The 23,347-nt window shown below is 41.0% G+C and overlaps 1 protein-coding gene across 6 annotated transcripts in view; it reads right to left on the reverse strand.

Moving 5' to 3' along the window:
• Positions 1–23,347, reverse strand: part of PID1 (phosphotyrosine interaction domain containing 1) — a 267,723-nt gene that overhangs the window by 225,837 nt on the left and 18,539 nt on the right. For all 6 annotated transcript variants that reach the window (XM_029616374.1, XM_029616377.1, XM_029616376.1 and 3 more), the window contains exon 2: positions 23,148–23,288. In XM_029616374.1, the coding sequence (XP_029472234.1) occupies positions 23,148–23,177 (30 nt within the window). In that variant the 5' untranslated portion in view covers positions 23,178–23,288. The remainder of the gene's footprint in view (positions 1–23,147; positions 23,289–23,347) is intronic.

Below are 23,347 nucleotides of genomic sequence, written 5' to 3' on the forward strand. Positions count from 1 at the left end.
ATTCAGCCTAAGGAGAACGGGATGGACAGGGGGACATTCTGGGGTCTCTCTCTCCCCCCCATCTACAGGCATCTCAGGGTGACCAGCATGTAAAACGTTCCCAGGTATGCTTCTAGGGGTTCCAGCCCTCGCATAGGAAAAGCTGTTGCTAGAACCTAATTAAATTGGTCATCTCGATAACTGTACAGGATTTATTAAACTAGAGATGTATCGGTTTTCCTAAACTTCATAACAGATAAGGGGCAATTCACCGTCTCTTTGAGAAACTAACTCCACTCTGACCTAGATGACGTTTTCACTAACAGAAGCTTCCTCAAGGAGATTAGCATTAAGAGGCATACATTCTTTGTTACAGCATGCCAATTTATTAAGCCGATTTATAAAATGTATCAAATCTTTCATCGTTTTGGCAAATGATAATTAAACTGCACCCTTTATCAGTGGAGGCGTTGATGTCAACGAGGATGCCTTTTTTTGTATCTACTGAATAGAGATGTGAATCATGTGATCGATCGTCTTAACGATCGATTTCAGCTGGGGGGGGGAGGGAATCGGATTGTCGCGGTTTTGTTTTTGTAAATATCGTGTAAATCGTAAATCGGGGGAGGGCGGGAAAACCGGCACACTAAAACATCCCTAAAACCCACCCCGACCCTTAAAAATAAATCCCCCACCCTCCCGAACCCCCCCAAAATGCCTTAAATTACCTGGGGTCCAGAGCGGGGGTCCCGGTGTGATCTTTTACTCTCGGGCCTGCGGTGCGTTGTAGAAATGGCGCCGGCGCTACCTTTGCCCTGCCATATGACAGGTCAAAGGTAGCGCCGGCGCCATTTTGTTTTTTGTCCAGCGGGGGTCCGGGAACGACCTCCTGCAGTTGAATCGTTTTGCCGTACGGCCGGCGCCATTTGGCGCCGGCCGTACGGCAAGTCTTGTGGGGGTCAGGAAGCCCCCCCCAAGCTGGCTAAAAGTCCCTGGGGGTCCAGCGGGGGTCCGGGAGCGATCTCCTACGCTCCTGACGTCGGGGGACAAAAAACAAAATGGCGCCAAATTTCAAAAACCCAAATTAGTTACCATAGAGAGAAGAAAAAAAAAAAAAGACTCAAAGCAGAGTAAACGACAGCCTTCCTTCAGCTTATCAGAACCTGGCATGATCAATTCCGCAACATGCGTTCAGTACCTAAACAAATATTTGGTACGATTTTCATGCCTGTGGGATGGGCAAGACAAAAGGCTCTGTGCCCTGAACAATAAGCCCTCTCTCTCTCTCTGACAGTGCACCAACTTTTGTCCTAAACAATAAAATAAGAGCAGATAGGTATTCTCCAGAGAAATCCATCCATTTTGCATGATAAAACCAAAACGGAGACCGGTCTTGACGTTAGTCTCAGAATGCAGTTTCAGTGCCAGCTTTACCATTTAAATACCAGACTATTATTAAGTATTACTAACCTAGACTGGAAAAAAATAAATGTATAGGGATATATCTCAGAGGCACCACTACCAGCACGTCACTGAAACATCCATCAGCCTTATCTACATCCAGTCACCCCTTCACCTTCAGCCTTTCCCGACTTGATAAGGATGACAAGGTTAACAGTTTTGAATATTTTTTGCCATTTCACACAATCCCAGTTTGACAGGCTCAGTCATTCAAGGGACGCTCGAGAGGTATGAAAATGTCACTGCTTCAGTATAGTTTTATAAATTATTATTGAAAATGCAGAGCTCAAATGGTCTGTGCGCTTGCAAAGCGCCATAAAACTAGAAGCTGCTCGACGGATTGCTTTATTAATATTTTTGTCACAAAACTGCCCTTGCATACATTTAGAGAACATGGGAAAAGCGATTGTACAGATTTTTCTCTCGCCACACGCCCAGAGTTTCGTTGCTGTATGTTACTAAAGACCAATGTGCTCTCATGGGCTGAAGACTTGCACTTGGCTGGATTTCAGTATCATTGTCCACCCAAAAACTTTTAATAGATCCCATGTTACGAATGCTGGCAACCAGCAGTGGCTGTTCCCTATTTATTTATTTATAACCTGACCAAATACCTGACCACTGCTCGAGGTGATTTACATCACATACACAATAAAAAAACCAAACAAACACAAAAACAGACAGAACTACAGGAAAAAAAACTTATTCAAAAGCCTTGCAAAACAGATGAGCCTTTACCTGCTTCTGAAAAATGCTATAATCCTGTAACTGCCTGATTTTCTCTGGGAGTGCATTCCACAAACGTGGTGCTGCACAAAAAAAAAAAAAAAAAAAAAAGAGCCCTATTCCTCTTTTCTTGGACTCTCACCATTGTTGTGCATGGTGCTGATAACCGAGAAGCACTCTGTGAATGTTAAGGACCTATTTGGCATACACCTAGACACCTCCGCCTTTAGGTTAATCATTGCCCTTGCTTCGCATATCCCTAAAAGTCAATGATGCAATTTTAAATTTAATTCTCTGATTAACTGGAAGCCAGTGCAAATATTTCCGCACCAGGGAAATATGGCTTCTTAAGGGAACCCCTGCCAGTAGTCGTGCGGCAGCATTTAATACTAAATTGCAAAGCCCTAAGATGACAACGAGGTAAACCCACATAAAAGGTCATTGCAATAGTCCAAAGTCAAAAATACAAATGCTTCTATCACCGCCCTAAAGTCATTGTTATCTAAAACCTACTTTAACCGACGCAATTTCTGAAGTTTATAAAAACCACCACGCACAACTGCCTGCACTTGTTCTCGAAAGGAAAACTCATTGTCTACTAATACTCCCAAATTCCCTACCCTAAATGCAATGGGGAGGGCCTGATCCTCTAAAACTATATGGGGGTAGACACAGTGTTCTCTGAGAGATGTGAAGCACCTCAGTTTTAGAGACATTCAATATTATAACAGTTCTGGTGCATCCAATCTTTCACTTTTTTAGTACAACTGGTATTTGGGGAAAGACCTCACCTACAACCCTCTTAACCTGGAAGACCATCTGAAGGTCATCTGCAAATGCCATGAAAAAAATACACCCAATTCTTGTAGCATACAGCAGAACAGAAGATACAAATTAAAAAGAACAGGCGACAGAGAAGAACCTTAAGGAACCCCTGTCACCACCGAGGTCCATAAAGGAAATGCTACTAATCAATGCAGACATGTTGACAATGGTCCTCCAAAAAAGAAGAAAACCAAAGGGGAAACTATACCCCCAGTTCTCACCTCTTCTGTTTACTCAATATCTTATGCGAAAGAGTCAAAGGCAGAGGATCGAGTGGTAATTAGCACATCCTGCCTCTGATCTAACCCACCTAACACAGTCTGAGTTAGAGACTAATATGGTCTCAGTTCCCAGACCTTTCCTAAACCCACATTGATGATCACGTAAAATCTGGTTATCTTCAATATAATCTACTAATTGAGCCAACACCATTCCCTCAATTACCTTATCCAAGGAAGGGAGAATCATAATGGGATGATAACTCGTTGGATCTTTGGGAGTAAATGGGAACCCTTCAGGATATGATGCACTATATATCTCTCTTAAACTGAGATAGCATCAGACCCTCTTGTAAAGACCAGTTAACTAATGTAGCTAGAAATGATAACATTTCTTCCCCTAAACTACTCAGAACACAAAGAGGGCACATATCCAAGGGACAAGAAGAGGATCTCAAGGCTGAAAGAGCCCCTGCCACTTCAGTAGAAGCAACTCTCTCAAAGTTAACCCAGTCTCCACCTATCTTACAACTAACTCCCCCAACAATAGATTGCTGATCTAAATCAAATTTCACTTGAATCTCTTCCAATTTTTTCTAACAATTCACAAAGGCATTACAAACTATAAATGCTATACTATCCTTGTTCTCAAAATGCTCAACTAATCGAGAGACAACACGAAATAATGTCTGAGGATGATTTAAGGATACTTTGAGTTCCATAGCAAAATAAAACTTCTGGTTATTTTCTAGTTCCTGTCTATCTTCCTGCTTTTTATTATTAGCAGTTTATGGACTTCTCCTCCAGGAACTTATCCAAACATTTTATAAACCCAGCTACTCTATCAGCCTTAATCACATCCTCTGGCAATGAATTCCAGAGCTTAATTGTGCATTGACGGAAAAAAAATTCTCCAATTTGTTTTAAATGTGCTACTTGCTAATTCATGGAGTGCTCCCAGTCCTTGTATTATCCAAAAGAGTACATAACTGTTTCACATTTACCTGTTCCAGTCTTTTCATGATTTAGTAGATCTCTATCATATTCACCCTCAATCATCTCTTCTCCAAATTGAACAACCCTAACCTCTTTAGCATTTCCTCATAGGGAAGCCGTTCCATGCCCTTTAGCATCTTGGTCACCCTTTTCTGGCTCCCACCCCTTTCCACCCTACTTAGGAGCTAAAATTTTCAAAATATCAGTTCTCAAAGAATTGAATTATTTCATTGATTCTAGTAACGTGCTGGATCAGTATCAGTTTGGTTTTCATAAATATCACAGCACAGAATTACTCCTGTTGTCCAGTTTTGACACAATTGGACAAAGTTTTGAATATGGTATATCATTCATTATGGTTTGCTTGACATCTCCGCAGCCTTTGAATCAATTGACCATAGGATTTTACTATCTCGAGTGAGAGCACTAGGATTATCTGGATATGTTTTAGCATGGTTCACTTCATTTCTTTCACATTGGTCTACACAAGTTAAGGTGGAATTCCATGTCTCATCCTGGCAGGCGGCAACTTCAGGGGTATCCCAGGGCTCTGCCTTATCTACTGTATTGTTCAATATTTATATGATACTTTTATGCAGAATATTGGCGAGTCTGAGATTATATATATATATATTATATATATATATATAATATATATATATATAATATATATATAAATATATAAAATATATATATATATTATATATATTATACTATATTATATATATAAAATATATAGTGTAATATAGTGTAATATAGTGTAATTATATAGTGTATTTTATAGTGTAATATAGTGTTAAAAAAAACAACATGTTTTTATAGTGTTAAGTGGAGTTCGGGAAGGCAAGCCTTCCTGAACTCCACTTAACACGCCCACCATTAAAGACTCCACTCAGCAACTGTATATTTCGGATTGTGTATATATACTGTACTATTGTATATAATTAACCTCCTCTTTCTCTTTCTATTTTCCCCCTCCCAATTATCAGCCCCTGTTAATTGTAACTGCATCTCTTCTTCACGTTTATTTATGTTCTTGGTTGTTTCTTCACACCCCTGTTTCATGTAAACCGGCATGATGTGAATGCTTTCATGAATGCCGGTATAGAAAAACCTTAAATAAATAAATAAAATAAATGTTTGCAGCCGACATACAATTTTTTTTCCCAATTAATAGATTTGGGTCCAAACTGGAAAAGCTTTGACCAATCATCTGTTATCTAAAACTGGCTAAGCCAAAACAAATTAGCATTAAACATTCAGAAAACTGAAATACATTTAACTAGATTCCCCCTTTGTTACGTTCCTACCAAACTCTCTCTCAAAGGGCAATATATTCCAATGACAAACTGTATGAAATCTTGGCATCCAAATTGATCCATCATTGAGTATGAATGCTCAAGTTAAAAGTTTAATACAGATAGCATATCACAAATTGAATATGTTACAACATCTTAAACCATTTCTCGATCTCACTGATTTCCATACAGTTTTATAGGCACTGTTGTTTTCTAGTATGGACTATTGTAATTCATTACTCATTGGCTTACCTAACTACATTATCCGTCCACTACAAATCATTCACAACTCTGCTGCTCGTCTATTAACTAGTACCCCAATCTTTATAAAGAACTTAGTGCACTTCGTGTACTCTAATACATGTTGGGACACGTTGGAATTAATGTCCCATAGATCTCCTGCTGTTATCAAACCTAAATGCTCTGTGATGTTTTTTGGAGCCAGCCTGAATGACAGAATCTGAAGTGTGCACATTGTCGCGAGCTTAAGAGCTCCTTCATGGAAAACCTGGAATGAGCGTATCAACAAGATATGCATAGACCTGCTACCAATGCTTTGGATTTCATTTTGAATGAGGCATGAGACTACAAAAGTGCATCTTGTCACTTGATAAAATTTGCTTTTAACAGCCCCTGAAGAAGCCCTTCACTGGGCGAAACTCAGGCCTCTCTCTCCCAAACCCCACTCCTTTTTCACTAAGTCCCCACTCCCAGACCTCTAACTGTTCACCCCCACTCTAGCTCCCCCATCCCCTTTGCTATACCTTGAAATCCCTGGTGGGGCCCCAGCATCTCCTTAAGCTCCGGGGCCCCCATGCTGGCACTGAAAAATATGATGTGGCCAGCCAGTTTTGGAGTTCTGCCTGTATCATACGATAGGGGCCCAGCTAGAAAACCAGCCAGCACTATCATTTCACTAACAGCATGGGAGCCGGTTTTCCAGCCGTTAAATGTAATCTATTGGAAGCATCCCTTCTAAAATAATGAAATAAATGGTTTGTTGGTAAACCACAGACTTTGCAGCAAGCATAGGAATTTCTCTTTCAAATAGCCTTCTAGTCTCATATTTTACTAAGCTCTATAAAAAGCCAGGAAAAAAAAATGGTCACAGTTCAAAAATTCCTTATTAGATTTAAGTATGACATTCAAGCAGTTATTGGACATAGATTTTCCACAAGTCATTAAATTCTTAATGCAAAATTTCTTTGGTGCTCTCGTGTAACACACTACATGGTAAAACAAAAAAAAGGGGGGTGGAGATTGAGCAATGTCGGTGAATGCCAAAAAAGGTGATGCTCCACAGTGACAACCACTCAGTAGCAGTAATAGATGACAAGGACATTTTGTGAGACTGTAATTACTCAGAAACAACCCTAAGTAATTTTTGGATGAATTACTTATAATTAAAAACTGAGAACTGTATATTGCTGTATCTGTTAAGTAAAAAATAAATAAATAAATAAATAAATAAATAAAAGAGTTTGTAAAAAATTCCAAACACATGACTCCTTTCTATCCCACGCTTAACTTTATATCTATTTTAAATTTTGCAGTAAGAATATAATACATATAATACATAACCTTATCCACAATAAAAATAATTCATGGTCATCTGCTACTTTTCATCTTTATACTCCTTGCCGAAATCTTAGGTAAAAAAAAAAATTAAAAAAAAATATCAACGCCCCCTACAGGTTCCATTTCCGAAATCCACCAAATTGGTCATGACCCATGAACGTGCCTTTTCTATCGCAGGCTCAATCTTATGGAACGCAATACCCCCCGCTCTTAGACTTCTAAGCAATAAGGATTTTTAAAAAGCATGAAAACACCATCTTTTCAAGCAAGCCTTTCCAGAACTACGTGAGAAACAAGCTTATTAATCCACACTCAGATTTCTCCATTTCCCTTTATCATTGACAGTTTTAAAATTTGTTGATTTTTAAGTTATCTGATGTAAAGTTTTCTTTTATTCCTTTATGTTATTTTTATTATTTTTTGTTTGTTTGTCTATCTAATTATGAATGTTCCTTTTAACTCGCCCTGAACTTTGGAGGGTGCGGGCAATAAATACTTAAAAAATAATAATAATAAATAAAATAAAACTACATCAAACTCTTCCATCTCCAAAAAAAAACACATTTTCAAGTTCTGATGACATTGCTTCCTATGTGCACAAAAATCTGTGTCATTAGCCAAGCAAAATTCTTCCAATCCACAAACAGCAAGTCCACTCCAATGGTCTGCTCCATTTTACAATAATGCATCAACTATCACATGACATTTCTTTTTTTTTAGATAAGTGTTGAAATCACACATTGAATATGCTCTATATCAACATCTTACAGGAGAGAATAGGAAGTGTAATGCATATTTTCATTTCATTTCATTTATTAATCGCCTAACACTGAAAGGCCTAGGCGATATACATAATATACATACATAATAAAAACAAAATTAACAAAAATACAAATACATTTGGTTTCACAGAAACTAAATAGCAAAATATCATAAGTTAATGGTAATTACATGTCATAATAATATCCAAGTACCATATTTCTTTTGTTACTACTGTTTATCTCTGCCATGAATCCTGTGACGCATCCTTTTTGGTGATTTTTGATTGTGAATTGACTGCTGGTACCTCAGAAGAATAAACGTTTCATAATTTTTAAAATCCATTGAGTGAGACTATTTGCAAAATCCCAGGATTGCGGGTTTGAGGTGAGACTTCGACAAGCTGAAAGACTGAAGAGTCTGTGGGCAGTCAGAGGATCACAGAGGGGCAAAAAGGAGGATTTGGGTATTTTTCCCTGTCCAGCATGAGAAATATTACCTTTAGCCTGAGGGTCAGGTCCAGTCCACCATCTACTCGACCAAAGTGTATTTTTTTTCAAACACAAAGTCTGCTACTTACCCCCAGAAGTACTACACTGGCAGTGGCAGACTAAATTTCTCAAGGATGCCCTGACAAATAACACTCTACTCGGCTCTAGAGCAAAAAGCTTTCAACCGAGGGTACACGTATCCCCAGGGGTTCTTTAAAAAGGTCATGGAGGAATGTGTGGGATGGCCTGCCCAGCCATTTATTCCTCTTTCCCTTCCTTCAAACTGCTGCTGTTACCTCTGGCCTTTTTTCTTCCAGCAGAAGCCAGTCATGGATCGCACTGTGGTGGTGGTGGCGATAGCAGTGATCAATTTTGAGGGAGCCCGGATGGGAACTGAGCCAACACCTGTGCTCTACCACCAGATCCTGCTTCCCCTATGGAAGCCAGGAGGGGGATGGGTTGGGATAGGGCAAGGCCTGGGGGGGGGGGGGGGACGACGACTTGGAGCTGTGTGCTAGCTCATTTCCCACCTGTGCTTCCTCACAATCGATCGATCACTGCTGCCATCATCACAGCGGGGCCCAGGATTGGCTCCTGCTACTGGCAAAAAAAAAAAAAAAAAAAAAAAGGGCCTGAGGTGGCAGTAAGCAGTTTGAGAAAGGGAGAGAGAGAGTGACGGTGGGGGGAGGGAAAAACACTGGGAAGGGAGACCAAGGATAGTGAGGAGTTGGGAAAAAAAAAAAACCCAGCAGTAGTGGGGAGGGAATGAAAGGGGATAGAGGACTGTTTCACTGATAGGGTGTGAGAGAAGGTAGAGAACTTAGAAGGCGTTAAGAACCAGAGAAGTAGGAAAGGTAAGCAAGAGGCTGAGAGGGCATGAAAATGAGTGGAGGTGGGGATGGGGGTGGGGGGGGGGGAAGAGGTAGGAGACAGAGAGATGGAAGTTAGAGATTGAAAGGGGAGGTGAAAGGGTATGAGATGAAGATAAAGAATGGGCAAAATGAAAAGGTGTTGGAGAAAAGAAAAACAGAGGTGGATCAGAGCAAAATGAGACATGAGATGAGAATGATGGAGAAAGGAGGACACATAAGGAAAGGTAAAATGGAAAGAAAACCAGGAAAAAGCCTAAAAAAAAAAAAAAGAAGAAGAAGAGGAAATATTGTTATACTTGATAAAAAAAATAACCCTTGGACAGCAAAAAGGTAGAAAACTTTTTTTTTTATTGTTTTTGGAATTTATTAGAATATGCAGGGTAGTGCAAATGGTGTGGTTGCACAGGGTGTCACTGCAGTGCTCCAGCACCCCACAACTTACACAGTACCTAAAGCTGAAATGCTAAGACAGAAAGGGTACACTTAAAAAAAAAAAAAAAAAAAAGGTTAAAAACCCGGGTCCTATAACAGGAGTCCATGAGCACTCATTAAACCTTTCACGTCTCAGAGTTAAACTAGCCCCAACTTTACATGATTCCCCATGAGTATGCCATCCTGCGCATTCTCTAGAAGTCTCTTATGGTATTTAGCAACGATCATGCTAGATACAGATGGGTGTTCCAACACAACTTTACTGAAAGGGTTCTTGAGAAGTGCAATATGGTCGTTCTTACAAGACTCTCTTTTCATGTCCATGAAACCAAGTTACTTGTGGTAAACCTGAGATCCTGGATTACATTTAATGGTAAGTTCTGAAACAGCTCCCTCTCTACTCTGGTGGTAGTTAGAGTTCCTTCATTTGGAGATCTTTATTGAAGGGGGTGACTAATCCACAAAAATGTAACTCCCTATTTTCCATACCTTGACCCAGATGTCCTGCTAATCACTGTCTTACACCTTTGGTACCTGAAGACTACCTTTTGGTCCAACCCCTGAATAATCGGTTGGATATTTGGGTGGTCATAAATCAGATTGGTTCTTAAAACTTGACACCTTTACTCCCTTCAGGCACCGGATTAATGTCCAAGCTTTACTCCACTATATGGTGTAGTGAAACCAAAAAAGATCAGAATCTCTCTCCTAATGCTCCAAAACGAAAGGAAGAATGAAAAATTTCCTTTAAAAAAATATATATATCCAAAACCCTCCAGCTCTTCTCCTACAAAAGGGAAAACTCATAAAGCAGAAAGTCTATGATTTCTTTACTTAATCCAGGCCACTATGGGGTAGATTTTCAGAGCCCTGCTCGCCTAAATCCGCCCAAAACCGGGCGGATTTAGGCGAGCAGGGCCCTGCGCGCCGGGAAGCCTATTTTACATAGGCCTCCCGGCGCGCGCAGAGCCCCGGGACTCGCGTAAGTCCCGGGGTTCTCGGAGGGGGGGCGTGTCGGGGGCGTGTCGGGGGGCGGGCCCGGTCGTCGCGGCGTTCCGGGGGCGTGTCGGCAGCGTTTTGGGGGCGGGTACGGGGCGTGGCTACGGCCCGGGGGCGTGGCCGCGCCCTCCGTACCCGCCCCCAGGTCGCGGCCCGGCGCGCAGCAGGCCCGCTGGCGCGCGGGGATTTACGTCTCCCTCCGGGAGGCGTAAATCCCCTGACTAAGGTAAGGGGGGGGTGTAGACAGGGCCGGGCGGGTGGGTTAGGTAGGGGAAGGGAGGGGAAGGTGAGGGGAGGGCAAAGGAAAGTTCCCTCCAAGGCCGCTCCGATTTCGGAGCGGCCTTGGAGGGAACGGGGGGAGGTAGCGCGGCTCGGCGCGCGCAGGCTATACGAAATCGATAGCCTTGCGCGCGCCGATCCAGGATTTTAGTGGATACGCGCGGCTCCGCGCGTATCTACTAAAATCCAGCGTACTTTTGTTTGCGCCTGGAGCGCTCGTCTGAAAATCTACCCCTATGGGGTAGATTTTAAAAGAAGCGCGATCAGCCTACTTACGCGAGTCCCGGGGCTCTGCGCGCGCCGGGAGGCCTATGTAAAATAGGCTTCCCGGCGCGCCCGGTTTTGGGCGGATTTAGGCGAGCAGGGCTCTGAAAATTTACCCCTATGTGTGGAGCCCTGTACTCTCTCTTACACAAAAATCCAGAACTTAAAACAAAAAATTTGCCTCACCCTCTAATCTTCAACTAAAAATCCACACATCCGCATAGGGTCGTGGCGTTAAACAGGAAGAGGGCAGCAACCAATGCAACAGCCTCACAAAGGGGTGCCGTAAAATAAATGGTATACTCCTCCAACGTTCCTCTAGCCGCCTCCTCTGGCTACCAAGCTATACTTTAGTAGAGACCCAATGGGCCACTTACGTAGAGGAACCACCTGTACAGCAGAGAGGATGATTTAGCCTCCAGAGCTGTCCGATATTTGGCCTCTCTGCTGAGACTGCCCACAAACTTGCTACAAAATCGCTGCCAGATGGTAGTGGTGCCTTTCTGCCGATGTGAACATCTAACCACTAAGAACTGGACAGAGACCACTTTGCTGCTATTAATTTTTTGTCCCTGTCTTACACACTGGACATACAGATTGCTGGCTCTAGAAATTCTTGTACAGTATGATCTCTTTTTATGCACAGAGAAGCCTATATTTAGGACCATCTAGTTTCAAAATAACATCCACTAAACAAATTGCCTACTCAGACATACGGTGCCTTTGTGAAATCTGTGTAAAACCGAAGTCATGGCCATTCCTGGCTGAAATGATGTTTTTATCTCTAGCTCACTTTTACTATGTAAATATTTGCAATTACTGTAGCTCATCTGACCAGAAAGAAAACACAGTATCCACCAGCAGTAGTAGCCTCTGATTTGGATTTTCTTTCATTTTGTCTTTAATCAATCTTTCAATTAATGTGGTTGCTGGGAGGCCAAAAATATCTGGATATTAAATACCAAACATAGATTTTTTTTTTTTAAGCAGGCAAGTCATCGCTTCAGGAAAAGGTTTTACTTGAAGCAAAAGTATTTTATTTGTGCTTATTTGATTTAGGTTCTGCCTTTCAGGCACATCAAAGTGGATTACATTTAGGTACTAGCACATACGGTAAGAGGTATGCTGAAGAACAAAATTACTGGCCACCTGAGTAGACACAGACTAATGGGGTAGAGCTAACATGACTCTGGTAAAGGCAAGTTTTGCCTTACAAATCTGTTAGATTTATTTTTTTTTTTTTTGGGGGGGGGGGGGTGGTTAACATACCTGGACAAGGAATGAGTGGGTTGATGTAGAGCAACTGGATTTTCAGAAGGTCTTTGACAAAATCCCTTATGAGAGACTCATCGGGAAATTTTAAAAAGTCATAGGATAGAAGGCAGCGTCATATTGTGGTTCGGGAACTGGCTAAAGGATAGGAAACAGGCGTAGGGCCTAATTAGGCCCCTACAAAGTTCTAAGGGTTTCAAAGATCAAGTCGGCCATGAAAAGGAGTATTACCACCTATTCCTCGGCAATCCCATATGAGTTACAGGAGTGATTGCTGCCTGTCTTGCAAAAGGAAGTGACCCTTGATGAGAGAGTGGATTCTTAACTTGGTTTTGGAGGAAGCAGAAGTATTTGCCTTCTGTAGATTCCAAGAGATAGGGAGTAATTTCCTGTGGAAATTTTCTTGGTCCTGTGGAAATTTTACTCCATTGTGTTTAAGTGAAGTGGATCTGCATTCAGAAGTAGGACAAGTTCCAAAGAGTGTATGTCTGCAGCTCAAGAGTTTCTGCACATAGGACACTGTCTGTATAAATTTCTTCTAGACTGTGTTGACACATAATTCTTATTGAAACGCCATGAGAACAAGAAGGATCTTATTCTGAGACGCTGTTATTTATGTTCTGTCTCTGTGGGCTAATCTGGGAGTGGGTGTAATGAGGTGTGTGTGTGAGGGTAATAAAAATGAGTGAGAACATAAGAACATGCCATACTGGGTCAGACCAAGGGTCCATCAAGCCCAGCATCCTGTTTCCAACAGTGGCCAAGCCAGGCCATAAGAACCTGGCAAGTACCCAAAAACTAAGTCTATCTCACACTACTGATGCTAGTAATAGCAGTGGCTATTCTCTAAAACAACTTAATTAATAGCAGGTAATGGACTTCTCCTCCAAGAACTTATCCAAACCTTTTTTAAACCCAGCTACACTAACCACATCCTCTGGCAACAAATTCCAGAACTTAGTTGTGCGCGGAGTGAAAAAGAACTTTCTCCGATTAGTTTTAAATGTGCCCCATGCTAACTTCATGGAGTGCCCCCTAGTCCATCTATTATCCAAAAGAGTAAATAACAGATTCATATTTACCTGTTCTGGACCTCTCATGATTTTAAAGACCTCTATCATATCCCCCCTGAGTCATCTCTTCTCCAAGCTAAACAGCCCTAATCTCATTAGCTTTTCCTCATAGGGGAGCTGTTCCATCCCCTTTATCATTTTGGTAGCCCTTTTCTTCTGTACCTTCTCCATCACAATTATATCTTTTTTGAGCTGTGGCAACCAGAATTGTACACAGTCTCACCATGGTGCGATACAGAGGCATTATGACATTTTCCGTTTTATTCACCATTCCCTTCCTAATAATTCCCAACATTCTGATTGCTATTTTGAGTGCCACAGCACTCTGAGCTGACAATTTCAATGTGTTATCCACTATGACACCTAGGTCTCTTTCTTGGGTGGTAGCTCCTAATATGGAACCTAACATTGAAAAAAAACCAGCAATATTCAACAGCTATTCACATTCTGGAAAACCCAATCATAAAGCACAAATCAATCTCATATTGAGTAAGAGAGCCCTATGGAATTTACCCATCAATACCCAACTGGAGACAATCCCTTAGAGAAAGGCTCCTGCAGACAGAAGCTAGATGAAGAACATTTTATTTATAGTAGTAGAAGAAAGAAATTAAACAATTCATACTGCGAACAGGGTTGCATATCCCATGTGAGTAAACATGCAACCCCGCTAGAGGTTATGAACTCAACCGTGACTTGTTCCTGTGGTCTGACAAACTAACAATTAAGTGATGTAAAGCATAATCCTCAGACCAATAATTTTCAAAGTCATTTCCATCATTTTGCTTCGTAGTCAGAATGCCAGTATTCAGAGTGACCACAATTAAAAAATGAAACCCTACTTTACTGAATAAGAAAAATGTAAAAAAATGAGTTTAAAAAATAGAAATAACTAATGAAATAAATAAAAATGACTAGATATCAATGCCTAGGCAGAAAACAAGTGAACAGATTTTGTGCCACAATAAAAAAACATTCCAATTTTATTTTTCATATATTATGATAATGTATTTATTTTATTATTTTTGTATACAGACATTCGATCGAGTTATCACATCGTTTCACATGTAACTGAACATAAATAAGACATTGGTTGATTATTTTACATTATAACTCATATAAGAAGTTAGGAAGGTTAACTTACATACCAACTTCGAGTTGATAACAATTAACAGGTGATTTGAAGATAAATAGATATAAAAATAAATAAAAAGAAGCAGATTAACTATTAACAGACTTTTACAGGGGAAACATATAGAGTAGCAGGGGGGCTGGGTAGGGGGGTGACAGGGAAGACTGGGGAGTCTTGAAATGGAAGTAAGAGTATGATAAAAGGGTGGTGTGCATTTACAATATGGAAAAGGGGTTAAGGTGGGGAGTAAGGCAGGGGAGGAACGCGGGAAGGGTGGATATGCGTGTGCCAAAGGAGGGGGGGGGGGGGTTTACGGGTTGTCTTCAGGTTTGATGGAGGATGCAATTAGCAGGGTGCAATGTGGGGAAGTATGGATCATTTCTATACAGGGGTGACTATATCCTATGCACGATAATGTGCATAGGATATAGTCTTTCACACAGTTCATGGCTGGAGGGCCACGCAACATCCAAACAACAAAGTCAATCCTTTCTCTCAATCAGTCATAGGAAACTTGGAATTAACCTAAATATTCTTAATGTTTGAAGACTTCATTAAAAAAAAAAAAAAAGAACATAGCTGTTCAGTCATTTATCGACACTTTTTTAAAATTACATTAATCAATGCTTATACCTATAACCAAATAATACATGACTTTTTCAAGGGTAAAAAATTAAGTCAATGTCGACAGTATCCCATCAAGTTCATGAAAAAGAATTATATGGGAATAACATGAAGAGACACAAACAAAACTCGTTACATAACTTGTGACCAAAGGGATACACAGATAGTACCTGACTCACTACAAAGCCATTAGGATTGATGATACTGCCGTACCCACATCATATGCAGATAAGGAAGTACGTTCTTATGATCAATGACATCCAACAACTAGAGTTCGTACAGAGACTAATTTTCTAAGGAAGCATTGGCCAAATTAAATGACACAATGCCCAATGGAAAATTAAATCCCACCGATGTCAATACCCACCAACCTGAATTCTGAATGCCACTTCATGGTACCCGAGCTCAAAAGTGTGCTAAGATATACAATACTATTTGGCAGACAATTTTATCACAGCAACAGAAGGAAAACATCCCTGAACTGTTAACATTCTTTAGCAAACTCTCTTAGCAAAAGGGGAGAGAAAAAAAAAGCAACGTTGGAACAAAATTTATTGTAAATAATTGGACACCAATCAAAAATGTGTTAGCATTTAGAAAAATGGAGAAAAACCATCTGTAAATACCTATGACTAAATAATGCTAAAAAAAAATTTTTAGGAGAGAATGTGTGTGTGCGTAACAAGTTACAAATGAATCGGCAAGGACAGAATTTAAATCTTGCCAGCTGAAGCCAAGCTACGACAAAGAGGAGAATTCCTGCATCAGAAAAGACCAATTCTCTGGGCCCAGAGTCTTACAACTGGGGGCTCTTTTCCTAAAGAAATAAGAACATAAGAAATTGCCATGCTGGGTCAGACCAAGGATCCATCAAGCCCAGCATCCGGTTTCCAACAGAGGCCAAACCAGGCCTCAAGAACCTTTTTTGAACCCAGCTACACTAACCACATCCTTGGGCAAAAAATTCTTTTCTTATTTGATTTACTTATATCCATGTAAATGCTATAAAAAGTATAGAGATATGATATATATCTTTTTTTTTTTTCAACCATCTCTCAGCTTTCTCATTTCCTCAATGATAAGTCAATTGCTGAAGAGAGGTCCACCATCAACCGACGTTTGATTTCTTAGTTAGGCAGGAAGTACGTTCTATATTAAAATAGTAAGGGCTCGGCTTTGCTTTCTTTCCTGTTACGTTGAGTTTCTGAATTGTTTAGAATTTTCTTTTCAGTCTGTTTTACCTATTTTTTTTTCTTTTTCTCTTTAACTCATTATTGCCTGGAATAGTATCTGGATTCCTACTGCTTTGAGGACTAGGATTTGGAATATGACATATTCAGTTTTCACTATTAGACTTTTCTTATTTGATTTATGTCCATTTGTGATTTGCTTTTCAAGTAGACTCTTGGAAATTGTATATTAAAAAAAATGCATAAATAATAAATTGAAACATTTGAAGCTGGTTATGAAAAGATACTGCCCTATTTTCTGCCTACATACAAAGAAGGTAACTTTTAAAGAGCCACGCAGATGCTCATCTACACGGGTATGCCGCTCGCGCCAATGAACGCAGCCATTTTATAACGTCCATGCGTACATGGTATAAAATCGGGTGTATGTGCATACTTGTGCTCCCAATTTTATATAGATGCATGCATGTGCGCACAAATGCCACCTCTACTTCCTAAGTGGGGGGGATATTAGTAGACACGTATGCTGATGCAATTACCATTTTCCCTAGTTCATGCTCAGTTTGCCCAGCTAAAGGATAGGACTTCTTAACCCTCCTAGTTAACTAGCCTACCTTTTAACCTGTTAGCCCCAATCCTTAAAACCCCACTAACCTCTTTAGTTTTTTCTGTTTTGTTTCAGGACTTACACGCCATCCATTTCAGAAGTAAAAGTTACGCAGTATGGGACCCCAGTGCGCACTTGTGTACATAAAATACTTATGTGCAGATTTCACTGAGAAATCTAGGGACACCCATGACCCACCGAGACCACGCCCACTCCCCACCTCTTTTTTGATAACTTTTTGTGAGCATATACTAGGAGATACTTGCGTACCCGCGCGGTTTTTAAAATCCATGTGGTGCGTGCTGGCCAGCCCTCTGCGCGTATCTCCTGGCTTTGGCGCACATAGGGCTTCTAAAATTCACCTTGAAACATTCTCTAAACCAAGTTAATCTTTTTGATATTTAAATCCCCTCTGCATAGAAGACATATGCTAGTCTAGATTGTATAGTTTGAAAGTAGCTATAAAAATATCCTCTCACACTAGATGCCCTGAAAAGAAAAGTCATCACTGAATAGACTGGGGGGGGGGGGGCTGGTAAGGAACAAATATTCATGTCTGGAGGGGAGGAGAAGACAATTTTTCATAAAATAAGGAAATAATTCACTTACATATTTGGAACATCTGCCCCTGAGGAAAAATGAAAAACTTCCTTCCATATGAAGGTTAAGAACCCCTCTCGCCCAGGGGTTCTTAACCCTGTCCTCAGAACACACCCAGCCAGTCAGGTTTTCAGGATATCCACAATGAATATGCATGAGATGATTTGCATGTACTACCTCTATTGTATGCAAACCTCTCTCCTGCATATTCATTGTAGATATTCTGAATACCCAACTGGTTGGGTGTATTCCAATGGCTAGGTTGGGAACCCCTGCTCTAGCCAAACCGTGACAGCTATGTAATGAATAGTAGCTAAAGTCAGATCTGCCCCAGCGCACTGAGGTATGGGATGTAAGTTGAACCACTGACTCTGTGTAACCTTGGGCATTAATCCTTGAAGCTTACTTCACCCAATTGTAACTAGGAAATGCCATTGCTCTCTTTCTCCCCTCTGAAAGAACTCATGATACCCACCACAGAGACACATCTGTTGGAACTATTGAAATGTAATGGATGTCATGATCGTGTTTGCATAAGATGCAACCTACAAAATCAAAACATTATTGAAATCTAATGACTTCTTTAGCAAAGAAAAGTGTCCCTCAGGTTGACTGTTCCTTTCTTTGTACAGGGAAAAAAGGATGAAATACAAACTGCTTTCTCCTAGTGTATGCTCCTAGTTATAAGGACATTGTAAAGGAAAAGAAAAGAATCATATGCTGGTCTACAGTGAATCAGGCTTTTGCAAACAATATATATCCATGCAAGTTTTTCCCTACCCTACACAAAAGAATGCTTATATAAAGGATTATTAGCTTTCTTCTCTGATAATAAGAGAACATATCTACTATTCAAATGTCACAAAGTAGAGAATGGAAGCCAAAATACCATAGCAGACAAGGGTCATGTGCTATGAACTCACACTTTCATTAATATAACACATTGAGATTCAATAATGTTAAAGCATAGAAATGTGAAATGTAAAAGTAACAGCCTTAGATTGGGCAGGAACGAGGATAGAAGGTACGTTTGATTTCTTCAAAGTGATGCTAATCTTCATGATTCTCCTTTGTAAAATGATCAACCAGAGGTTGATTCAAAGCACTGCTGCTCATCTGATCATTAAGGTTGGAATGTATGATCACAGACAGCCATTACTCCAAGTACATCACTTACAGAACAGATTTCCAACTGCTACGTATAATATTCTATATTCTTCACAAACATGCACCACAATGCTTGTCAAACATGAGCTCTTGCTATCAGCCTAGACGAGTGTTCTGCTCTTCACATCAAGCCCTACTCACTATCCCTGAAGTCGGATTAGTTGAAACAAAACAAAGACCTTTTCCTTGTGTTGGCCTCATTTTATGGAACACCGTGGCACCAAGTCTTTGGTTAAGAACATAAGAACATGCCATTCTGGGTCAGACAAAGGGTCCATCAAGCCCAGCATCCTGTTTCCAACAGAGGCCAATCCAGGCCATAAGAACCTGGCAAGTACCCAAAAACTAAGTCTATTCCATGCTAGTAATAGCAGTGGCTATTTTCTAAGTCAACTTAATTAATAGGCATGTAATGGACTTCTCCTCCAAGAACTTATCCAATCCTTTTTTTAAACACAGTCTCACTAACTGCACTAACTACATCCTCTGGCGGCAAATTCCAGAGTTTAATTGTGCGTTGAGTAAAAAAGAACTTTCTCCGATTAGTTTTAAATGTGCCACATGCTAACTTCATGGAGTGCCCCCTAGTCTTTCTATTATCCGAAAGAGTAAATAACCGATTCATATCTACCCATTCTAGACCTCTCATGATTTTAAACACCACTATCATATCTCCCCTCAGCCATCTCTTCTCCAAGCTGAAAAGTCCTAACCTCTTCAGTCTTTCCTCATAAGGGAGCTGTTCCATTCCCTTTTTCATTTTGGTCGCCCTTCTCTGTACCTTCTCAATCGCAACTATATCTTTTTTAAGATGCGGCAACCAGAATTATACACAGTATTCAAGGTGCGGTCTCTCATGGAGCGATACAGAGGCATTATGATATTTTCCATTTTATTCACCATTCCCTTTCTAATAATTCCCAACATTCTGTTTGCTTTTATGACTGCCGCAGCACACTGAACCGACGATTTCAATGTGTTATCCACTATGATGCCTAGATCTCTTTCTTGGGTAGTAGCTCCTAATATAGAACCTAACATTGTGTAACTATAGCAAGGGTTATTTTTCCCTAAATGCATCACCTTGCACTTATCTACATGAAATTTCATCTGCCATTTCGATGCCCAATTTTCCAGTCTCAGAAGGTCTTCCTGCAATTTATCACAATCTGCTTGTGATTTAACTACTCTGAACAATTTTGTATCATCTGCAAATCTGATTACCTCACTCATCGTATTTCTTTCCAGATCATTTATAAATATATTGAAAAGTAAGGGTCCCAATACAGATCCCTGAGGCACTCCAATGCCCACTCCCTTCCACTGAGAAAATTGTCCATTTAATCCTACTCTCCTGTTTCCTGTCTTTTAGCCACTTTGTAATCCACAAAAGGACATCGCCACCTATCCCATGACTTTTTACTTTTCCTAGAAGCCTCTCATGAGGAACTTCCGCCCGCGGCATGTATATTAGATGTAAACGATCGGATTAGCTATTCCCCCCCATTCAGTAACGTGCGCCCCGACTATCGCCTTTTTACCCTGCCGTTTTGCCACGCGTTTAACCTGCTAACTTACCGCCTTCCCTTACCCCTGCGTTAGAGGCAGGTGTAAGGGTAGGCAGCAAACCTTCCCCCAAAAGGAAACCTAAAAACCTAAAATCCCCTCCTCCCGAAGCTACTCGACATGTTATCAACTTACTTTTTGTTGCTTTCAGCCCCTTCAACCTTCCTCTGCCCGTCAATTTGGGCGCTCAAGCTAGCTCCAGAGACCTTACCCAGCCCTTACTTTGAGGTTGCAAGATTCAGACCACATCAGGTTGTATTGCTTGCTGGCTCACTGAGGGCAAGACTGCCTCAATCCACTGCCTTCCACTGAAGCAGCACTTCTAACAGTGCAGCCAAGATTTGTACAGGGGAGAGACAGGCCTGTGCCACAGCAGCCAACCAGCGCAGCATGCTGCCAGCCTCCAACTGCCATGCTGCTTCATTGGGGAGGGTAGTGGGCAGGTTGTCAGGGTCTGAAAAGGTTTCTGCATGCCTTGGCTGGTCCTACAGTGATAAGCTGATCCAGGCAAAAAGAGAAGAAGGACGGACACCTAGCTACAGGTAGGCAGCAAGGCAGGCTCCCTGAGCTGAAGCTGCCTGGCTCTTTAAGAGCACAGACTTTAAATTATGTTGTTTTTTTTTAAACTCAGAAAGATGTGTGATCTGCAGACACTGGGAGGCAGCAGCTAAAAAGATGGTGAGAGGCATGGCTCTCCAGCTTAAAACCCCCCACAAGACCTGCCTCAGCACTTTGCAGCGAGCCAACTGGGAGCTAACCAGCCACAGCATCGCTTTTGCCAACACGCACAGTACCACCATGCAAGTCCACGGGAGGAGGTACCTCATGTACACGTCTGGGCTGGTTTCTTCCTTTCCTTCCCCCTCCCCTCCTATTAACTACACAACAGAGCATCCCCAGAGCCTGGCGAGTCAGTGGCTGCGCACAGACACCCAGTTATAGGATTCGGAGGGGGGGGGGGGGGGGGGGGGAATGGATACAGCAGGCTACCTATAAATATCACAAAATAGCGTTTAGAAACCAGAATACCACAGTGGACAAGGGTCATGTAAACCCTCACTTTCATAAATACGACACATTGTGGCCTGAATAAGAAAAGTATGAAAATGTAAACAGTACACAGCATTAGGTCTGAAAGAAACAGTATTAAAGGTTATGTTTGATTTCTTCAGAGAGATGCCAATCTTCTTCTTTGTAAAATGTTTGACCGGAGGCTGCTATTCAAAATAAACTTTTATAGCTATGGTGCTTCAGAGAGATATAGCAATTATATATAAATCAGTGTCTAAAGCAAATCTCTTACATTATTTTCCCACAAAAGCAAAGCTAATTACCCTTGAAAGACATTTAAATAAAACATCAGAAAATATTAGGGACGTGACACCAATTCTGTAAGGAAGAAATAAAAAATGGTGCCGGCCCGGATCTGCTGGCCCCATTTCTAAAGCAAAAACCGCCGGCAGGCCAGGAGTGACCAGGAACGCTCCTGCAGCGTGAAAAAAAACCGAAAAATACGGTGAAAGGGAAGATCAGAGGAGGCCAGAAGGGATTTTTTTTTTTTCTCCGACAGGCCCTTCTCCGACAGGCCCGACTCTTTTCTGATTTGTTTTTATTTTTTTCATTATTATTTAAAATAACAAAACTGAAACCAAACACAATGAAAGAAAACTAAAATTAAAATGGCTCCGAAAACCCCTAAAAAAAAAAAAAACTCGCCTTTTGAAAACCTTCAGTAGTCGCTATCCCTCGGTCTAACCATACAAGAAAGGCTTGCAAACAGATCATTACTGACCGGAAATAAAAACAGTATGTGAGCTTGCTCATCTAAGGATTCATAAGCACTGGGGTCACACCGACTAATACTGTGGCTAGAATGTACTTTCATTTTCAGGTCACAAAACAGTCCGCCACCGTGACTCTTACTACATATTTTTCCTGTGCCTCACCTGGGTTACACTTTAAAATGTGTTTTAAATTTACACCAAAGTTTTCCAAAGTTTGCTAACAGATTTGATCCTTTTGCTCTGCCAGAGTTCCTCTTTGGGACTGCGTACATCCATCTGGCAATCAGTCTAATCAGCCATCTGGAGAAGATTTCACACAGCACAAGTATGGATTTAAGACCTGCAACAAGGACAACCTTAAGCCCCCCCCCCCCCCGAGACCTCAATACGTGTCATGTAAGCTTCTTCTGCAAACTGCACTCCCATTCCAAACATTCAATATTTGCTCAACCTCTAAATTCTACCGCAGCCCAAGATTAATTCAATAATATAACCTTCGGGGATTCGAGCTCATTCCAATCAACATTCCTCAGTATTAAAAGGGATGATCAAACACTTGCTTATGTGAATCCTTTAAATGATACTAATTGTAGGAAAAATTATTTTACTGCAACTACCAGATGGGCAATTGTATCTTTTTAAACTGTCAAGAAAATTTCTAAGAATATTTAAGTCACAAGACATAATGGTTTGCAAATCAACTGTTCTATCTTTCCTGCAGGAAGTAGAACATCTGGAGTCAAGAAGAAGCAGCCCACAACAAGTTAACTATGTCACTGGAATGCAATTTAAAATTGCAAGACAGAAGTACGCATGCCAAATGAAAGTTACACATAAGCACAACTCTGCGTTCAGCCAATATCAGGTTTTAATCATTCATACGAAGATATAATCAAGTTCAAAACGCTGACCGTAAATCACGCACCCTATTGGGCCGCTCTACACTCCCCCTTACCTGCAGTCTCTCAGTTGCCGGCTGCCACATTTCAGTCTCCGCTCTCTTGCCCTCCAGGCACTTTCACTGCTCACTGGGCTGTATTTTCCGTTCAGCTCTTGCTCACATCTGCTTTCCGTATCAGTGGATGCACACTTTGTCCTATAGCAGCAAAAGGTAAAAGAGAAGAGATGGGGGTGAAGATGAGAGAGCAATGAATT

The sequence above is a fragment of the Rhinatrema bivittatum genome, chromosome 9, assembly GCF_901001135.1.
Source record: "Rhinatrema bivittatum chromosome 9, aRhiBiv1.1, whole genome shotgun sequence".
Lineage (NCBI taxonomy): Eukaryota > Metazoa > Chordata > Amphibia > Gymnophiona > Rhinatrematidae > Rhinatrema > Rhinatrema bivittatum.